Source organism: Psittacula echo, assembly GCF_963264785.1.
Source record: "Psittacula echo genome assembly, chromosome: 7".
Taxonomy (NCBI): Eukaryota; Metazoa; Chordata; class Aves; order Psittaciformes; family Psittacidae; genus Psittacula; species Psittacula echo.
In genome coordinates, this window is record NC_137740.1 from 10358011 (window position 1) to 10373010 (window position 15000).

The 15000-nt window shown below is 45.5% G+C and overlaps 1 protein-coding gene across 12 annotated transcripts in view; it reads left to right on the forward strand.

Moving 5' to 3' along the window:
• Positions 1-15000, forward strand: part of MKNK1 (MAPK interacting serine/threonine kinase 1) — a gene marked incomplete at both ends in the record, with an annotated part of 56637 nt that overhangs the window by 25418 nt on the left and 16219 nt on the right. For 8 of the 12 annotated variants that reach the window (XM_080622667.1, XM_080622666.1, XM_080622665.1 and 5 more), the window contains 4 exons: positions 151-914; positions 2280-2436; positions 12856-12915; positions 14182-14328. In XM_080622667.1, the coding sequence (XP_080478793.1) occupies positions 151-379 (229 nt within the window). Of the gene's footprint in view, positions 1-150; positions 1956-2279; positions 2437-12855; positions 12916-14181; positions 14329-15000 lie in introns of those variants that run through there. The other 4 variants (XM_080622659.1, XM_080622660.1, XM_080622663.1 and 1 more) reach the window with 3 other exon arrangements.

Genomic DNA, 15000 nt, shown 5'->3' on the forward strand with positions numbered 1-15000 from the left:
GCTGCAAATATTACCTGGTCATTTTGGCTGCTGTGTTGATGTTTTGATAGCAGAGATAAAACTGTCTGGATGTAAATGCTCTGCTGTGAGGGTAACCAGGTGAAGTGACCCTGTGTGCGCTTTAACCACTTTTTCCTTTTCCCTTAAAAGGAACAGTAGCACAAAAGACCTGACACTTTTTGCTGCTGAGGCCATAGCCCTCAACCGGCAGTTGTCTCAGCATGAAAATGAACTCAGCGCAGAGCAGGAGAGCGTTGCCCATGCTGTGTGCTCCATGAAGCTTTCACCTCCGTCCAAGTCCCGCCTGGCCAAGCGCAGAGCAATGACGCATGCCACCAAAAACACCGACTTCCAGCCAGTTCCCCATAAAGCCTTTTAAACTTCTTCCCTGCTATGGATTGGCAAGATCAGCCTATGTTCTTATTTGAATTTTCAGCGCTGATAAAAGCTTCTCTGCTTCTGGCACTTTGATTAGAAGCTTGCTCTTGTGATGTTACTTGTAACTTTAAGGGGACAGCTTTTTATGGGAATGTTTTTTGCCTGTCAGATTTGGTGCATTAAGATAATTTAACTGATGTTTTTAAACTGGGGAAGATGGGTTTACTGCTGAATTATCTGTGGTGGTAAATCACTAAGCTTTCCTTATTTTCCTCTTAGAAGAGCATGCTTTAAAATGTGAGCTTGAAAACAAGGAAACCTACTTTCTTGCTTTGCCTGGCAGAGCATCAAGGCTCTCCCTGCCGATGGCTGCTCTCCTTGGCGGCATGTCTTGCAAGGTGCTGCTGCTTGTGTCAGCAGCAGGGACTGTTCTCAACCAACAGTGCCCTTCTCCCTTTCTGTAGAATCAGGAAGCGAAGATGATGACTGGGTGGATCTCTGTCTCCATTACCTTCATTGGGCTTAAACTGTATGAGGTAAAGACACAGGGATCGCTCAGGGTTGTAGAGATGAGAAGGACTGGGTTGCTTTTTTATCCCATTAATAGTTTGTGTGTCAGCATGTGGGATGAAAGCTGGAAATGTTATTTCTCTCAACTAAAATGTATCATCTCTTTTTGTAATTGGGTTTGGTTTTGGTGTCCCCTATGTCCCCTTCTCTGGCAGATACATTGTTAAGTCAGATAACCACAGCATAACAGATTGTTTATATAAGAGGTTATATTTAGTATCTGGGTTTTTTCTGTATCAGTGCTACCCTCAGTTACATCTTCTTTTCTGTAAACTCATGTTTCTCCAGCTCCTTTTGTGTGTGTTACCTGGAGTTCTTAATGTGAATGGACAGGCTTCAGTGAATTTTGATGTGTGAATGATTCAGGATTATCAAACGCAGGGGTACATCTGCACAAAAATCGTGCTGCAGCTGTTACATTCTGCTCCTGTGGTGATCTCAGGCTGGGTATATAGAGTCTGCCTTCCAGTTTTACTGCTGTGGTGCACCAGGGGTCAGGAGTAATTTGGAAGGCTTGAAAGCTGAAGACTTTGAGTGACCAAGGTGAGGTGTCCATGGGGAAGGACACGGATGTTGAGCACTTTCTGAAACGTAAGCTGTGAAAATTGGGCCACTAAGACACCCAACATGATGCACCTTAACTTGCCAGCCATGTCTAAAACCCTTTACAAGGGCATTGTGTACAGGGGGGAAAGGGAGAGGAGGAGTCCCCCAAGTGCCAGCACAAAACCCTCCCAAGCAGAAGGAGAAGGAATAAAGTAGCAGATCCAATGAGTGCTTGGAAATTGAAAGGTCAAGGCTGAATGTCTTTGCATGGCCTATTCAGAGCAGTTTTACATTATCTTTCAGCTGTGTGCATACAGCTATTTTTATACAACATGCTGGTTTTTGTGACTAATATTAAAGATGTTATTTCAGAGATTTTATACATTGTGCCAGTGGACGGATTATGAAATGCATTTTGCTTTGTTTTTATTAAAATGCTTTAAATTATGGATTTAACACAATTGGCAGTTCTGTGTGGTTTTTTTGGTCTTAATTTTTGGTGACATATTAAAATAGAGAATTACTTCCTTCTCTGTGTGACATTGGATTTAGGACAATTGAAGTTTCTGAAGGCTAAGCATACCTCCCTCTTCTATTGCTTCATCAATCTCTGGAGGTTCCTGTGATCTCGGCTTTCTTGAAGTAAAGTTACAGCTGCATGGAGAGGGCTGGAAGGGATCCTGTGATCCTTTTGACAGTCATAAGAGATAACTGAGCACTGCTGAGTTCAGGAACTTACCTGCACTGTTACATTTCATGTTCTCTCCTTTGATTTGTGCATGAAGCAGAACTCCTGAAGCTTGGCCAGGAGTGGTGGTGCAATGCAAAATAGACCTCTTGGATGGAGCCCAGGAGCCTTTCAGACTCCAGAAGATTAAGCAGCAGTGGAAGTGTGAGAAGGGGATGTTAATGGTGCTGCTTGCCCAGGAATGGCTGGATCTGGTAGGTTTATTCCAGCGCTGGTAAGTAGTCTTTTGCTTTTGCTCTGCCTCTGCTGCCTTTCACTGGTGGTAGACATAGGCCCAGAGGGTGAGTTGGTGGAGCAAAGACCAAAGCTGCTGCTGCTTCTGTGTTCCTGGGTGAACTGTTTATCTGCACAATCAGTCCTTCCCTCTCTCTCTCCAAAACACAGCATGGAAAGTCAATCAGGTGCATGTGTCTTGCACAGTGAGGAAGAAGCTGGCTTGCTAGCCAGATTTGCTTTCCATTTACAAAAGGGAGCTTGGAAGGAGAGTGAAATGTCCAAAGAAAACCTTAGTTTGGGGATGCTCGTGCTATTGTTTGGCTAGGTGAAGTGCAGGCTAGCTGTGCTAGTACCCCTTGGTTTGAAGGCTCCTCCTGCAGGAGGAGAAAGCTTCAGCTGGTGGATGTGCAGTGCAAAGGATGTTAAGCACTGTTGTGTGAAACACTGGAAGTGCCCAGCTGAGTTTGGCTATGATGAGCTTTTCCCCTGTGGCTCAGGGCCCAGTCTGGCTCTGGCAATGGCCTCAGCTGCCTGGTGCCTGCTGCCAGCAGCTTCCTCCACATCTGACCTGTGTTAGAGCATCCTTGCTCCCCACTGATGCATACTTCCAGACTCATCTGTTCAGGACTTGAAGCCACGATCTTGGGCTTTTCAATGAAGAGCCAAAATGTGGGCACGTTTTTCCTTCTGCAAGGCAGTAAACTCTGGCAGAGAGGAAGGCAAGCAGCGGGTAGTGGTAGATGCTGGAGCTGTGTAATGCTGTTAACTGAGAAAACCTCCCCAGACAGGGACAAGGTGTTGATTTAAGCCAATTGTCCTCTCGGGTCTAGTGTAATTATGACTGCTTCTTGAGAGTTATGTTTTAGTTTCTTTGGAGGTTTGTGGCTAAGAGTTTATAATGGGAGTTTGGATGCGGAAGGTTGTTTTGCAACAGGTTGTTTCTTTGTGGCAGGATGCAGCAATTGTCCACTGCCCTGTGAGGCTTGTGCCTGACATAATCGGTTCAGCCCACCCATGACAAACAAGGTGGGGTTTTAGTTCCTTTTCCACTGAAGTCTGAAAGGAGCAGGGATCCCAAATTGGGTGGCAGACCTTTTATTTGTACTCACCGTTCGGGGGAAATCTGCCATGTTCACCTCAAATGCTTTTGCTCAAACTGTGCTTTAAAGCCATCTGCTTCTTTCTTTCTCCTGGACAAGAGAGGTAGCAGAGAGAACAGGAGATCTTGGAATGGTGGCACAAGAGCTGTGTTGAAGCGATACAGGTCTTAGATCTTTTTCTGCCTTAAAAAGTGAAGTCAGATGCAGCTGACAGTCTAGCAGGCTCATCACAGATGCCTCTTTCCCTCTGATCTTTATCTTTCAATGAGAGTTCAGCTTTCTTCAGGTGTTTTATCCCCAGAAGGCCTAATTCGGTAGCCTTCCTGATGCTTTTTCATGTCAGTGCGGAAGAGGTGTTTGTTTCTAGGTGAAAAGTCACTAAATCCAGGGACTCTGATCTGTCCTTTTAAAGTAGTGCTATGTTTGCTGTTGTTGCTTCAACGTCTCTAGTTCAGGCATTTGTAGAGTGTGACTCCCTTGCTGAATCCCACCATCTCCCCTTTTAAATGGTTAAGTATGTGCCACGTTTTTCCAGTTACTGGTGATAAAATACACCAGACAGCTTATGTGTGTTCCCTGGCTTCTGAAAAATGAAAGGGGATGCAGAAAATCTCTTTCTGGTGGGGAAATGAGGTGGATAAGGCAAAAGGTGACTTCCAAAAACTCCAAAATATGCTCTGAGCATCAAAGCTGCTGAAGCTGATCTTTAATGTTGACTAGAATTCTCCTTCCCCTCCCCAAGCTTTTCTTGGGAGGTGGGTAAGGAAACCAAAGGAGAGGCATCAGCATGACTAAAGAGGGGTAATTTAAAACAAATGGCAACCAAACAGCACTAGTCTTAAAGTACCCCCCTTCTGTCCCTTTGGGAGCTGGTGGCACAGGATGCTCTGAGGATTTTGCTGATCTTTATGTGCAGTATTTCACAAAGTGCCTTCAGCCTTGTGCTTACCAGTGCAGTTTCTGCATTGTTGCTTACATAAAAGGAAGCTCCTCATTTTCACTGTGTGGTATTTTCTGTCTCTCCCTTCCCCACGTGTTTATTGACTCCTTTATCAGGGATGGAAAGATGCTGCTGGGTTGTGTGTTTCTAAGGGCTGTGGGTGGGCTGGCTTTCAAGGTAGAGAGCAGCTTGGTTCATTTTCAAAACTAATCATTTTCTTTGGGCCACTCCAATGGCAGCAACAGGCTTCAAATTTGGCTTCCATGGAAACATACTGCCATGGTAACTGAACGGCCTGACAATCCTGAAGAAATATTTGCTTGTGCCCTTCCTTCCCTCCTTCATTCTGTTTCCCATGCGATGCGCGTGTTTGGTTTCCCCTGCCAGATTCAATCAGTGTGTTTGCAATGCTCTGAGCACAGAGATGCTCTTCTCTGGTGTCGTGGTTTAAACCCTGTCGGCAAGTCAGCCACGCAGTCCACTCCCCCCCCCCGCCCTTTCTTCCCCCCCTCTCCTGCTCCCGGAGGGACGGGGAGGAGAATGGATTGAGATAAGAACAGCCCAGTAACTAAGGTATAACACAAACCACTGCTGCTACCACCAATAATAATAATGATAAGGGAAATAACAAGGAAAGAGAATACAACCACTCACCACCTGCCAACTGATACCCAGCCCGACCGAGCAGTGAGCCAGCCCTTCCGGGTAACTCCCAGTTACATCCCGGGCGTGACATGCTGTGGTATGGAATACCCCTTTGGCTGGTTTGGGTCAGTGCCCTGTCTCTGCTTCCTCCCGGCTTCCCCTCCTCCCTGGCAGAGCATGAGACTCACAAAGTCCTTGGTCAGAGTAAACATTTGAGCAGTAACTAAAAACATCGGTGTTATCAGCGCTGTTCCCAGGCCGAAAGTCAAAAGCACAGCACTGCACCAGCTACTAAGAAGGAGAAAAATGACTGCTACTGCTGAACCCAGGACAATCCGGGAAGAAAACAAACAAACAGAAGTTGTAAAGGTGATGGTGGTGGCATTTCACTTGGCATTGTTTGCAAAAAAGCCTGTTTTGAGTCTGGAGGGAGACAGCACTGAGCCACAAATCCCCTTCCAATGGGGAAAAAACCCTTAAAATGCTTCATCCTGAAATGATTTTGTGAGGACTAGCTGGCATGGGCTGGTTCAGGGAATCAGACCCTGCACCCAGTCCAACATCTGTAACACTGAGGATGGTGAGAACTGACTCATCAGTGGTTATGAGACAGAGTGCCAGTGTTCTGCTGGGTCCCTTCCAGGTGATTAATTTGATGCTAGATTGTCTGTTGCTGGCTGTCACAGCTGCTTTCACGCTGAGATTGGTTAGCAAAGTTTGGCAAGGTGACAAGCAGCCCCTATTCAGCAACTTTGCTCTGATTCAGTCTGGAGTGGAAGGGAAGTGAATGGGACCTCCTGGAGCGGTTTGCTAAGTGAGAAGCAGGGCAGGAGCAAGAACTCTGCATGGTAAAGGGTGCAGAGCAGCTTGGAGTCTGATGCTTTCTGTTTGATCCAGAGCAAAGCTCATGACCTAAGCTGGCACCACATCCGATCAAAATTCTATGACTGGTTATTAGGCAACATTATGTACGTGTATGGGTGTGAATCGTATCTCCTCCACTCTTCCATCACCTTAGATCATCGCTCTCCAGACTTCAGAGACTTTCCTGGTCAGCTGCCCTGAGCATTGTAATGCCTGCACCCAGTTCCAGGCTACCTATAGGTAAAGCAGAGTTGCCTCATTTATTTCCTGCTCCTCTTTTATTTCCCGGTTTCACCCTACTCTTTATCCAGATGCTCCCTTTGCAGCACCTCTAGATCCACTTGCTTAATTTAGTCTGCTCCTGCAGACTGCTATGGCCTCTGGAACCACATAGAGGAACAGCTTGTGGAGCTACATGTGGGAGGAAAACAGACACAGACTGAGACACAGGTTGGTGAGTTGGAAATGGGGTAAGGGTCAAGTTCTGTCATGTTCAGTTAGAGAGCTGAGTTACAGGAATAATCCCAATATAAACTGTTCCAGCTTTAGAAGTTACTGGGGGCAATGAAAGTCATACCTGTCTCTCTGTACTAAAGTTTTACATGGCTTAATTGCACCTGGTGTGACCAGAACACTAATGTTGTTTTGTGGTTGCTGTGCCTGCTGTTTTGTATTAGAAATTATAATTGCTTTTGGGGTGCTACCTGATAGCTTTGGGGACACAAGAGTTGCAACGTCGTTTTGTTAGGAAAAGGAACAGCTGTTCGCCGGAGACCTGTGCGAGTGGTCCTGCTTGTCACTGAGCTTTGCTGGGGATTTGGTTGGTGACACCAACAATCTGGTTGCTTCTGGTGATGGTGGATGAAGCAGGTTGGCCTTCTCTAGCAGAGATGGAGCTGATCAAAGTGAAAAGTTGCATTGGGCTGAGACAACAAGTGATGCTGGAGAGGGATGTGCAGAAACGGCTGCACTCAGGGCCGTTGGGATCATCTAGGAGTGATTCTTTTTGCTAAGTTGCAAATGAGTATTCTTTTGTGTCTGTGTGACCCATGGGGACCTGCTGTTTTCAGGGAGAAATATATATCCCTGCTGTGAAAAAACTGTGTGGAGCAAATGCCTTCCATGCTCATAGAATCATAGAATCATAGAATAGTTAGGGTTGGAAAAGACCTTAAGATCATCCAGTTCCAACCCCCCTGCCATGGTCAGGGACACCCCACACTAAACCATGCCACCCAAGGCCTCATCCAACCTGGCCTTGAACACCGCCAAGGATGGAGCATTCAGAACCTTCCTGGGCAACCCATTCCAGTGCCTCACCACCCTCACAGTAAAGAATTTCTTCCTTATATCCAATCTAAACTTCCCCTGTCATCCGAAACACTGAACTCTTGTATGAAGCTTCCAGCTGACTTCAGCAAGCATTGGTCCCACACTGACTGGTTTCCTCTTATATGAAGCTGTGTTGTATCCTTGCTGCTCTACGGAATAATCTTAGCCTGACTTGGGTACTTCTAGGCTGTGTTAACAGCAGACTGCCAATAGTCTCCAAGCTAAGAGGGGAATGCCATCCAGAACATGCTGTTCGCTGCGTTTTGTGAAAGGATCATGTCACTCCTGGCTAGGGAAAATCTCCTTTATCCCCCATGTGTCCTTCCAGCAGCAGCTGGATGCAGCTTCCCTCGTGTCCTGCCTTGAACTGTCTCATAGTGCTATGATGCTCCGCAAAGCCATTTTCTTGGCATTTCGTCAAAGCAGAGCACTTTCTCATCTCTACACCTGCTCTCAGCTTCATTACCCTGCAGGAAGGGACATCTCTAAAACTGCCCCATGTTCTCAGCAATTTACTTCAGGTTTTACTTGACACTGGAACAGGCTGCATCCCCTGCAGGAAACACCATGGGGGCCCTCTGAGGTCTGGCCATCCCACTTCTTTTCATAGTAGGTCTGAATCACTTGGGCAGCTCCGCAAACCTTCATCCTGCTATTCACATCAAATGTGCTACCAGAGCATCTGATTTCCCCTTGGAGTTACATGGCAGAAAGCCAGCAGTGGTATCTGTACTAAAGGCTTGAATACAGCCCTAGGTCTTAGGGTTGAAACATGGAAGAGCCTGTCTGATCCTAACTGGAAACCTCTCAGGCATATAAATAAGGTCTGCTGCAGTCAGAGGCTGTGATTATGAATTTATAAGGGAACGGGTCAGATTAATTAAGCAGGAGCAGGAATGTTCAATTACACTGGCTTCTGATCAATTACCTTTTGTCACATCATGTCAGCACACTTCCTAATGCCAAAAGTGTTGGCTGTGGAGCAGCAAGGCCTTTGCTTTAACTAATGGCAAAGCCAAACGTGCCTCAAGACCTAGAGTTTCTCCCTTGCCTTCTTGATTTCATGGAGAAATTTGCCAGAGTTTTGTATTTTGGCTGATTTTCTTTTGATTCTAAAAATCTGGAGCAATGGGGGGAGATTTTTAGGAAATCAGATGTCAACTTGGACATGCCCTCTCGATATGGATATGTCAGCTATCATCAGTGTAGCATTGCAAACATGCACCAAACGCTGTCATCTGAAAGTGATCCTGTTAGTGTTTTGATTCTGTGCTTTCCCTCCACACGTTATCCAAAAGAATGATGAATCTAAAGGGTCTCTGGGGAAGGCACTAAGCTGGCACTGGAGCTACTCCAAATAGCGTTGCTCCATCTGTTCAGCCTGTGTTTCATGGCTTCCCTGGAGCTCTCTGCAGGGCTGGAATTGATGTAAACCCTCTAGCTCGGTTTCTGTGCTGGAAGTCAGGGCAACTTGCCTTTCCAACCTTCAAAGCCACATAGAGATGCCATGAAAAGTTTGGGTCATCATGGAGGCTGAAGAAAGAAACATCTGAACTGTTCTGTAGCTACCAGTATCTCTCTACCAATGACCTTGTCTTCCAAAGTAAATATTTCTACTTTTCTAGACATTATTCCTTGTAATCATAGAATCATAGAATAGTTAGGGTTGGAAAGGACCTTGAGATCATCTAGTTCCAACCCCCCTGCCATGGGCAGGGACACCCCACACTAAACCATGGCACCCAAGGCCTCATCCAACCTGGCCTTGAACACCACCAAGGATGGAGCATTCACAGCCTCCCTGGGCAACCCATTCCAGTGCCTCACCACCCTCTCAGTAAAGGATTTCTTCCTTATATCCAATCTAAACTTCCCTTGTTTAAGTTTTAACCCGTTACCCCTTGTCCTGTCACTACAGTCCCTGATGAAGAGTCCCTCCCCAGCATCCTTGTAGGCCCCCTTCAGATACTGGAAGGCTGCTATGAGGTCTCCACGCAGCCTTCTCTTCTCCAGGCTGAACAGCCCCAACTTTCTCAGCCTGTCTTCATACAGGAGGTGCTCCAGTCCCCTGATCATCCTCATGGCCTCCTCTGGACTTGCTCCAACAGTTCCATGTCCTTTTTATGTTGAGGACACCAGAACTGCACACAATGCTCCAAGTGAGGTCTCACGAGAGCAGAGTAGAGGGGCAGGATCACCTCCTTCGACCTGCTGGTCATGCTCCTCTTGATGCAGCCCAGGATACGGTTGGCTTTCTGGGCTGCGAGCGCACACTGCCAGCTCATGTTCATTTTTTCATCGACCAACACCCCCATTCCTTCTCAGCCTTTGTGTGTCTGGGTAAATACACTGAGCCCTTTGGGTGGGAAAAGCCACCCGTTCTGGTTCCAGCTGTGTGCACTAAGGCCTGTCACTGTCTTACACTGATGCTTCCCTGCTCCCTAGAAGTCTCTCACCAGCTGTGTTAAGATTTCTTTGGTGTCTTTGTATTTGCAGCCACTAACTCTCTTCTGTGCACCCAGTCCTTTCCTCTCCTCTGGGAACAACAGACCAGGGGTTGAGTCTTCACTTTTACAGCAAAAATTCTAATTGCTCCCTAATGGAATTGTTGTCAGCTATTGAATTTCAGCCCTGTTACATTACTGAGGACCTCAGCATCATGAATCTGATGTTCTGGTCCTCTTACAAGTGATGGCTCAGTGTCATAATCAGCTCTCACTGCCTGACATCTCTTTCTGTCTGGGTCATCAACTAAAATGGTTTAATTGCTTGATGAATTTGTAAAATCATAGAATGGTTTGGGTTGGAAGTGACCTTAAAGATAATTCAGTAGAAATTATTATGCTTTCTCCTCACTTGTTAGATATTGTCCTGTCAGCACACCCATGATGTAAAAATTGTCTTCTGTGCAGATTCCTGTCAAGAGCTAACATCACTGAAATTACTTTTACATGAGATGTATGTATAACCAGTCTCTTCACAAAAATCTATGTGTCCAGTGTTTCTGGGTGAAAGAAAGTATGAGTAGTTGCCTGCTGCATATGCAGCACTGATCTTTCAGGCCCTGCCATAGCTAAAGGACATGCTTCCCAGATCTCCAGGTTTTATCTTCTTAACATCACATGCCAATTAAAATAAGCAGATCCTTATAGCTTATGAAGTTTCATAAGTCTTCTTGCCTTTTGCTTTAGCACAGGAAGTATACAGCTGTAAGGAAAACTGGAGATCTCATGTATGTGTTCTTCTGTTTCCTTCCCTATTTCTGAGTATTGTTGGCACAGCCAAAATGCTTTGACAAGCCCAGATTTCTTCTACTGTTGATTTCCAGTTGATATCTAAATCACACAGTCCCTGTTTCTGAGCCCTTCAAATAACACCCTTCTCCTCCCCTGTCCACAATGCTTCTGGAATACAAACAGTTGTCCATGCTCTCCACTGCAGTCCAGCCTGCATACTGACATCTCCAGTGGAGGACTTTGTTCCATAACCTTGCATTGTCTCCAAGATACCAACTCTGTTTTACCTCTTAGGTAAATAAAATCTCTTGCAAGAGGCTGTGTCCTCACTCACCTTCCTCAGGACTTAAGACTGAGGTCCTGGTTTTGTCCCCTTGCATGCAGCTCCCCAGCAATATGAGCATCCTCAAGGTCTTGATCACCCTGCTTAATTTTGTGCCTGAACCAAGCACTTTCTCTTTCCAGGTTACGTGAAGATAGAAGGCAGATAATACTGGCTTTCTCATCAGAGTTTTTGGTCCAATTCTCAGCTTTGTTAAGGGCACAAGCTGCCACGTGTCAACTCCTCTTGCCATTGGCACATGCGAGGCAACACACTCCTCTCTTGTGGGTGGTTAAGCTCTTCTGAATTACATGGTATTTATTACACAATAATAACACACACACAAACTATTACTTGGATCCTCATGGCGAGCTGTTTCAGTGCTTAAACCTGAGGCTGGATATGGAAGATTTCCAGCACCACCAGTTACTCACAAACTGCACATAAGCATATCCCTTGCGTTATGGTTTTGGAAATATTCCTCCCTTGGGCTTCTTCATTATCAGTTCAAGACAGCAACAATACAGTCCAGTATCTGAATTATGAATGCCAGCTTCTGTCTGATTCTGTGCAGCCATTCAGCTTTGCCTGAGTTCCTTAGACAGGTTTAATCCCAAACGGAGTTTTGAGGAATGCTACAAAGTTCTCCAAAGGCACCAAAGTCAACAAGCTTCCCTTCCCTCCCCACTGTTGTTGTAGCTGCTTTTTATTGTATTTGTCATGGGTTTTTTTTTCCTTCTGTTGAATAATTCAGCTAATAGGCTTGCACTTGAATGCTCGAGAGCTGTGTTCCCTAATGAGGGAAGCAGCTTGCCAACTTTTTATGTTTCCAGCCGTTTGACTGCAAACCCAGTGCCGTTAACAAATCACCATGGAATAGCCATGGAAATACAGAACAAAATGTTGTTGTCTTAACTTAAGTGGGCAAGGAAGGAAAAATAAAGAGAATGAAAGAAACCCAAGCCCTGCATGGGAAAACAGAGTATGAAAGCAAAGTGTGCATGGAAGGAAACTGTATTAGAGATCTCTTTGCAACCTCATTTTGTCTCAGTAGCTGCAAGCAGGAAGACTGTATGGGAGAAAGGACGTTAATTTACAGAAGAGATATAGTTGCACTAATTCAGAGGGTAGGTGTAGGTGTATCTGTTGGCAGCTCTGCTTCTTTCCATGTTTATGTGAATAAAGGCTTATATAGACAGCATTTTTATTTTCTTTGCCAACTTGTTGGGTTTTTTCCCCCAAAGCTGAATATTTTATGGTCCATGTGACACAGATGGGATTTAAAAACATAAATATATGCAATATCTTCTTGCATATTGCTTAATCCCTTTTAAAATAGCATTAAGATCCTATTGGCTTGGGTTTGTTCAGATCAAGATTCACACTTACATGTTTCAGACAAACTTTTAGCCCTCCCTGCATTTGTTCTTTCCTGGATGCCTGGCTCTGCTTACCAGAGCAGTGCTCAGCAGTGCTGGGTGCCTGATGAGTTCCGCCTGGGAGGAAATTGCAAGGTCCTTCATCTCCTTTGCAGGATAATAACTATCATAGCTTGGGCATCAGGCAGAAACATAAGCTGATGTGGCTCAGATGATGCCTCTCACAAGCCAGCAGCTTGCCCGACACCAAAATCCTTGCCCAGTGAAATTATGCAGCTGAACTAAAATTACACCATGTGCTGCACCAGAGTTCAGTGTTGTTATCTTAACTGTGTGATGTTTTCTGCAACACAGGGAAGATACTCATCTTGGGTCTTGGGGGTAAATTCTCAGCAGTGCATGTAGGATGGGATGCTTAATGTGGCAGGGACTCTTACCTCAAATATTGACTTTAAAAATGTGTATCTAAAAACCTGGCAATGGTCCCTGTTGTGCTAGGTACTGTATGAACCTGGCTCCCAGAGATTGTCCTGATCTCAGGATGTGTCTGTTCTAATTTCTTCCCTGTTGTGTTGCCAGCACCTACACAAAATGCAGAGCATGGAGCTGAATGGCAAAATTTGGTGCTTCTGAATTGAGGTAAGCTACCTTAATCTTCCAGTATCTGAAGGGGGCCTACAGGGATGCTGGAGAGGGACTCTTCATTAGGGACTGTAGTGACAGGACAAGGGGTAACGGGTTCAAACTTAAATTGAGGAAGTTTAGATTGGATCTAAGGAAGAAATTCTTTACTGAGAGGGTGGTGAGGCACTGGAATGGGTTGCCCAGGGAAGTTGTGAATGCTCCATCCCTGGCGGTGTTCAAGGCCAGGTTGGACAGAGCCTTGAGTGACATGGTTTAGTGTGAGGTGTTCCTGCCCATGGCAGGGGGGTTGGAACTGGATGATCTCAAGGTCCTTTCCAACCCTAACTATTCTATGATTCTATGATTCTTAATTGGAAATTAAAATCCCATTTGTCTGGCCTGTAATTGCTATGAAAGTGTCCTTTGAAGACACAAGGCTGGATTAAATCAATCTTGCTATATGGACATCCAGGGAACTGCTCCAAATCAGAACAGTTAAAGATGTGAATTGTTAACGTTTGTTTGCACTCAAAGCTTGGAGAAGGGAAATTGAGATGAACAAAAATGACAGTGGAAAAACAACGGAAAACAGACAAAATGAATGACTGATCACACATGGAGCACTGCTCAAGACGGTCCTCAGGGAATGCAAAATGGCAATTGTTGCTTCTGGAAGATGGTTCCCCTTTTGTTTGCATGGATGTATTGCTGGGCACCCTTCTCTCTGCCTCTTGCTTGTTTATAATCTATCTTCTGTTTCGCATCAGCCTTGCTCGTTTCTTAGCCCATCCTTCAGCTATTGGTGGCAGGAGATAAAATACCCTTTTGCTTTGCAGAGCAGGGTTATGTGTGGTATGAAGCCAGATGGCTGCCAAGATGAGCAATTGAGAGTGTCTGTGTGTTATTAATTGCAGCTGCTGTTTTTGCAGTCAGAGGTGATGGGGGTCCCAGCAGCAGCCAGGAGCAGATGGATGAAAAGGGATATGTCGCGGGATAAAAGGATTAAAATCCATTGGGATGGGGTGTGCTCAGCCCCGGTCTGGGTTTGGGTCAGACAGGGGGATCATAGGAATGGATTTTTTTCTTGTCAACCTATAAAGGTGATGGCAAGGAGCTCACTTTGATGCACCAGTGTGATCCCATTGTGTTTCATTGAAGCTGAACTGATTTTCATTGTTGCTTGCTCTTCCTTGTTTTCCTCTTAGTGCTGCATTACATTACTAAAAATACCTAAACCCGTATCATTTACTGAGCTGCTTCCTCTGCTTGTTCTTGTTCCAGGCACAAACATCCATCTCTCACTGAACAGCCATCTCATCTGCCCGGATTAAGTCACTGCTTCAAAACAGAACTTCACCTTTAGGGACCTTGTTATTCTGTAACCCTGGTTTGGCTCCTGCTGCACTAATGAGAGATCCAGCACTCAAGGTAGGGGTCTAGTTTGATAACATCTGAAGGGAAGGGTTGACAACCCCAGCATCCTCTAAATTTGAGATTGGAACATCTTGCCTTCTTGCTGCGAATTAGAAGGATTGCTATGGGTCAGGCTAAATCTTGTCTAACTCTGCATCCTGTTTCTGTCAGTGACCAGGAGAAGGTGTTGAAGGAAGACATGGGGTTAGTGTATTTTCCCTGCCTGTAACCCCCAGCCTTTGGCAATCAGGAGCTTAAGGACTTCATGAACTGGAGGTGTGCTGTGCAGCCCATAAAAGGCAGAGGTGTTTATTGTCTTTATAAGGCTTAAAGAAGTGCTATTCCATGTTTCCTTTCTGTCTGATTCACCCATGACACCACACTCCTACAGCCTCATGGCTCAGAAGACAGGCTGAACTTTAGCTGGAATTGTTCTTGGTTCAGTATCCTTCAGGATGGGTCCTGTTGGTGATGAGTTTTACTGTGTGTTGTCTCCTTAAGCCGTAAGTCTGCAAACTCTCCTCTGGATTTGCATTGATAGCAGCAGTGTCAGAGTTTGGCGTTCTGGCTGTGACTCCTGCATGGAAAATCCTGCTCTGCAGGTAAAAGGAAACAACAACAAAACAACTCAAAAAGAGTCCCTGTGAAAGGACCCTTTGACCAAGCAAAGCTGACATGAAACAGTTC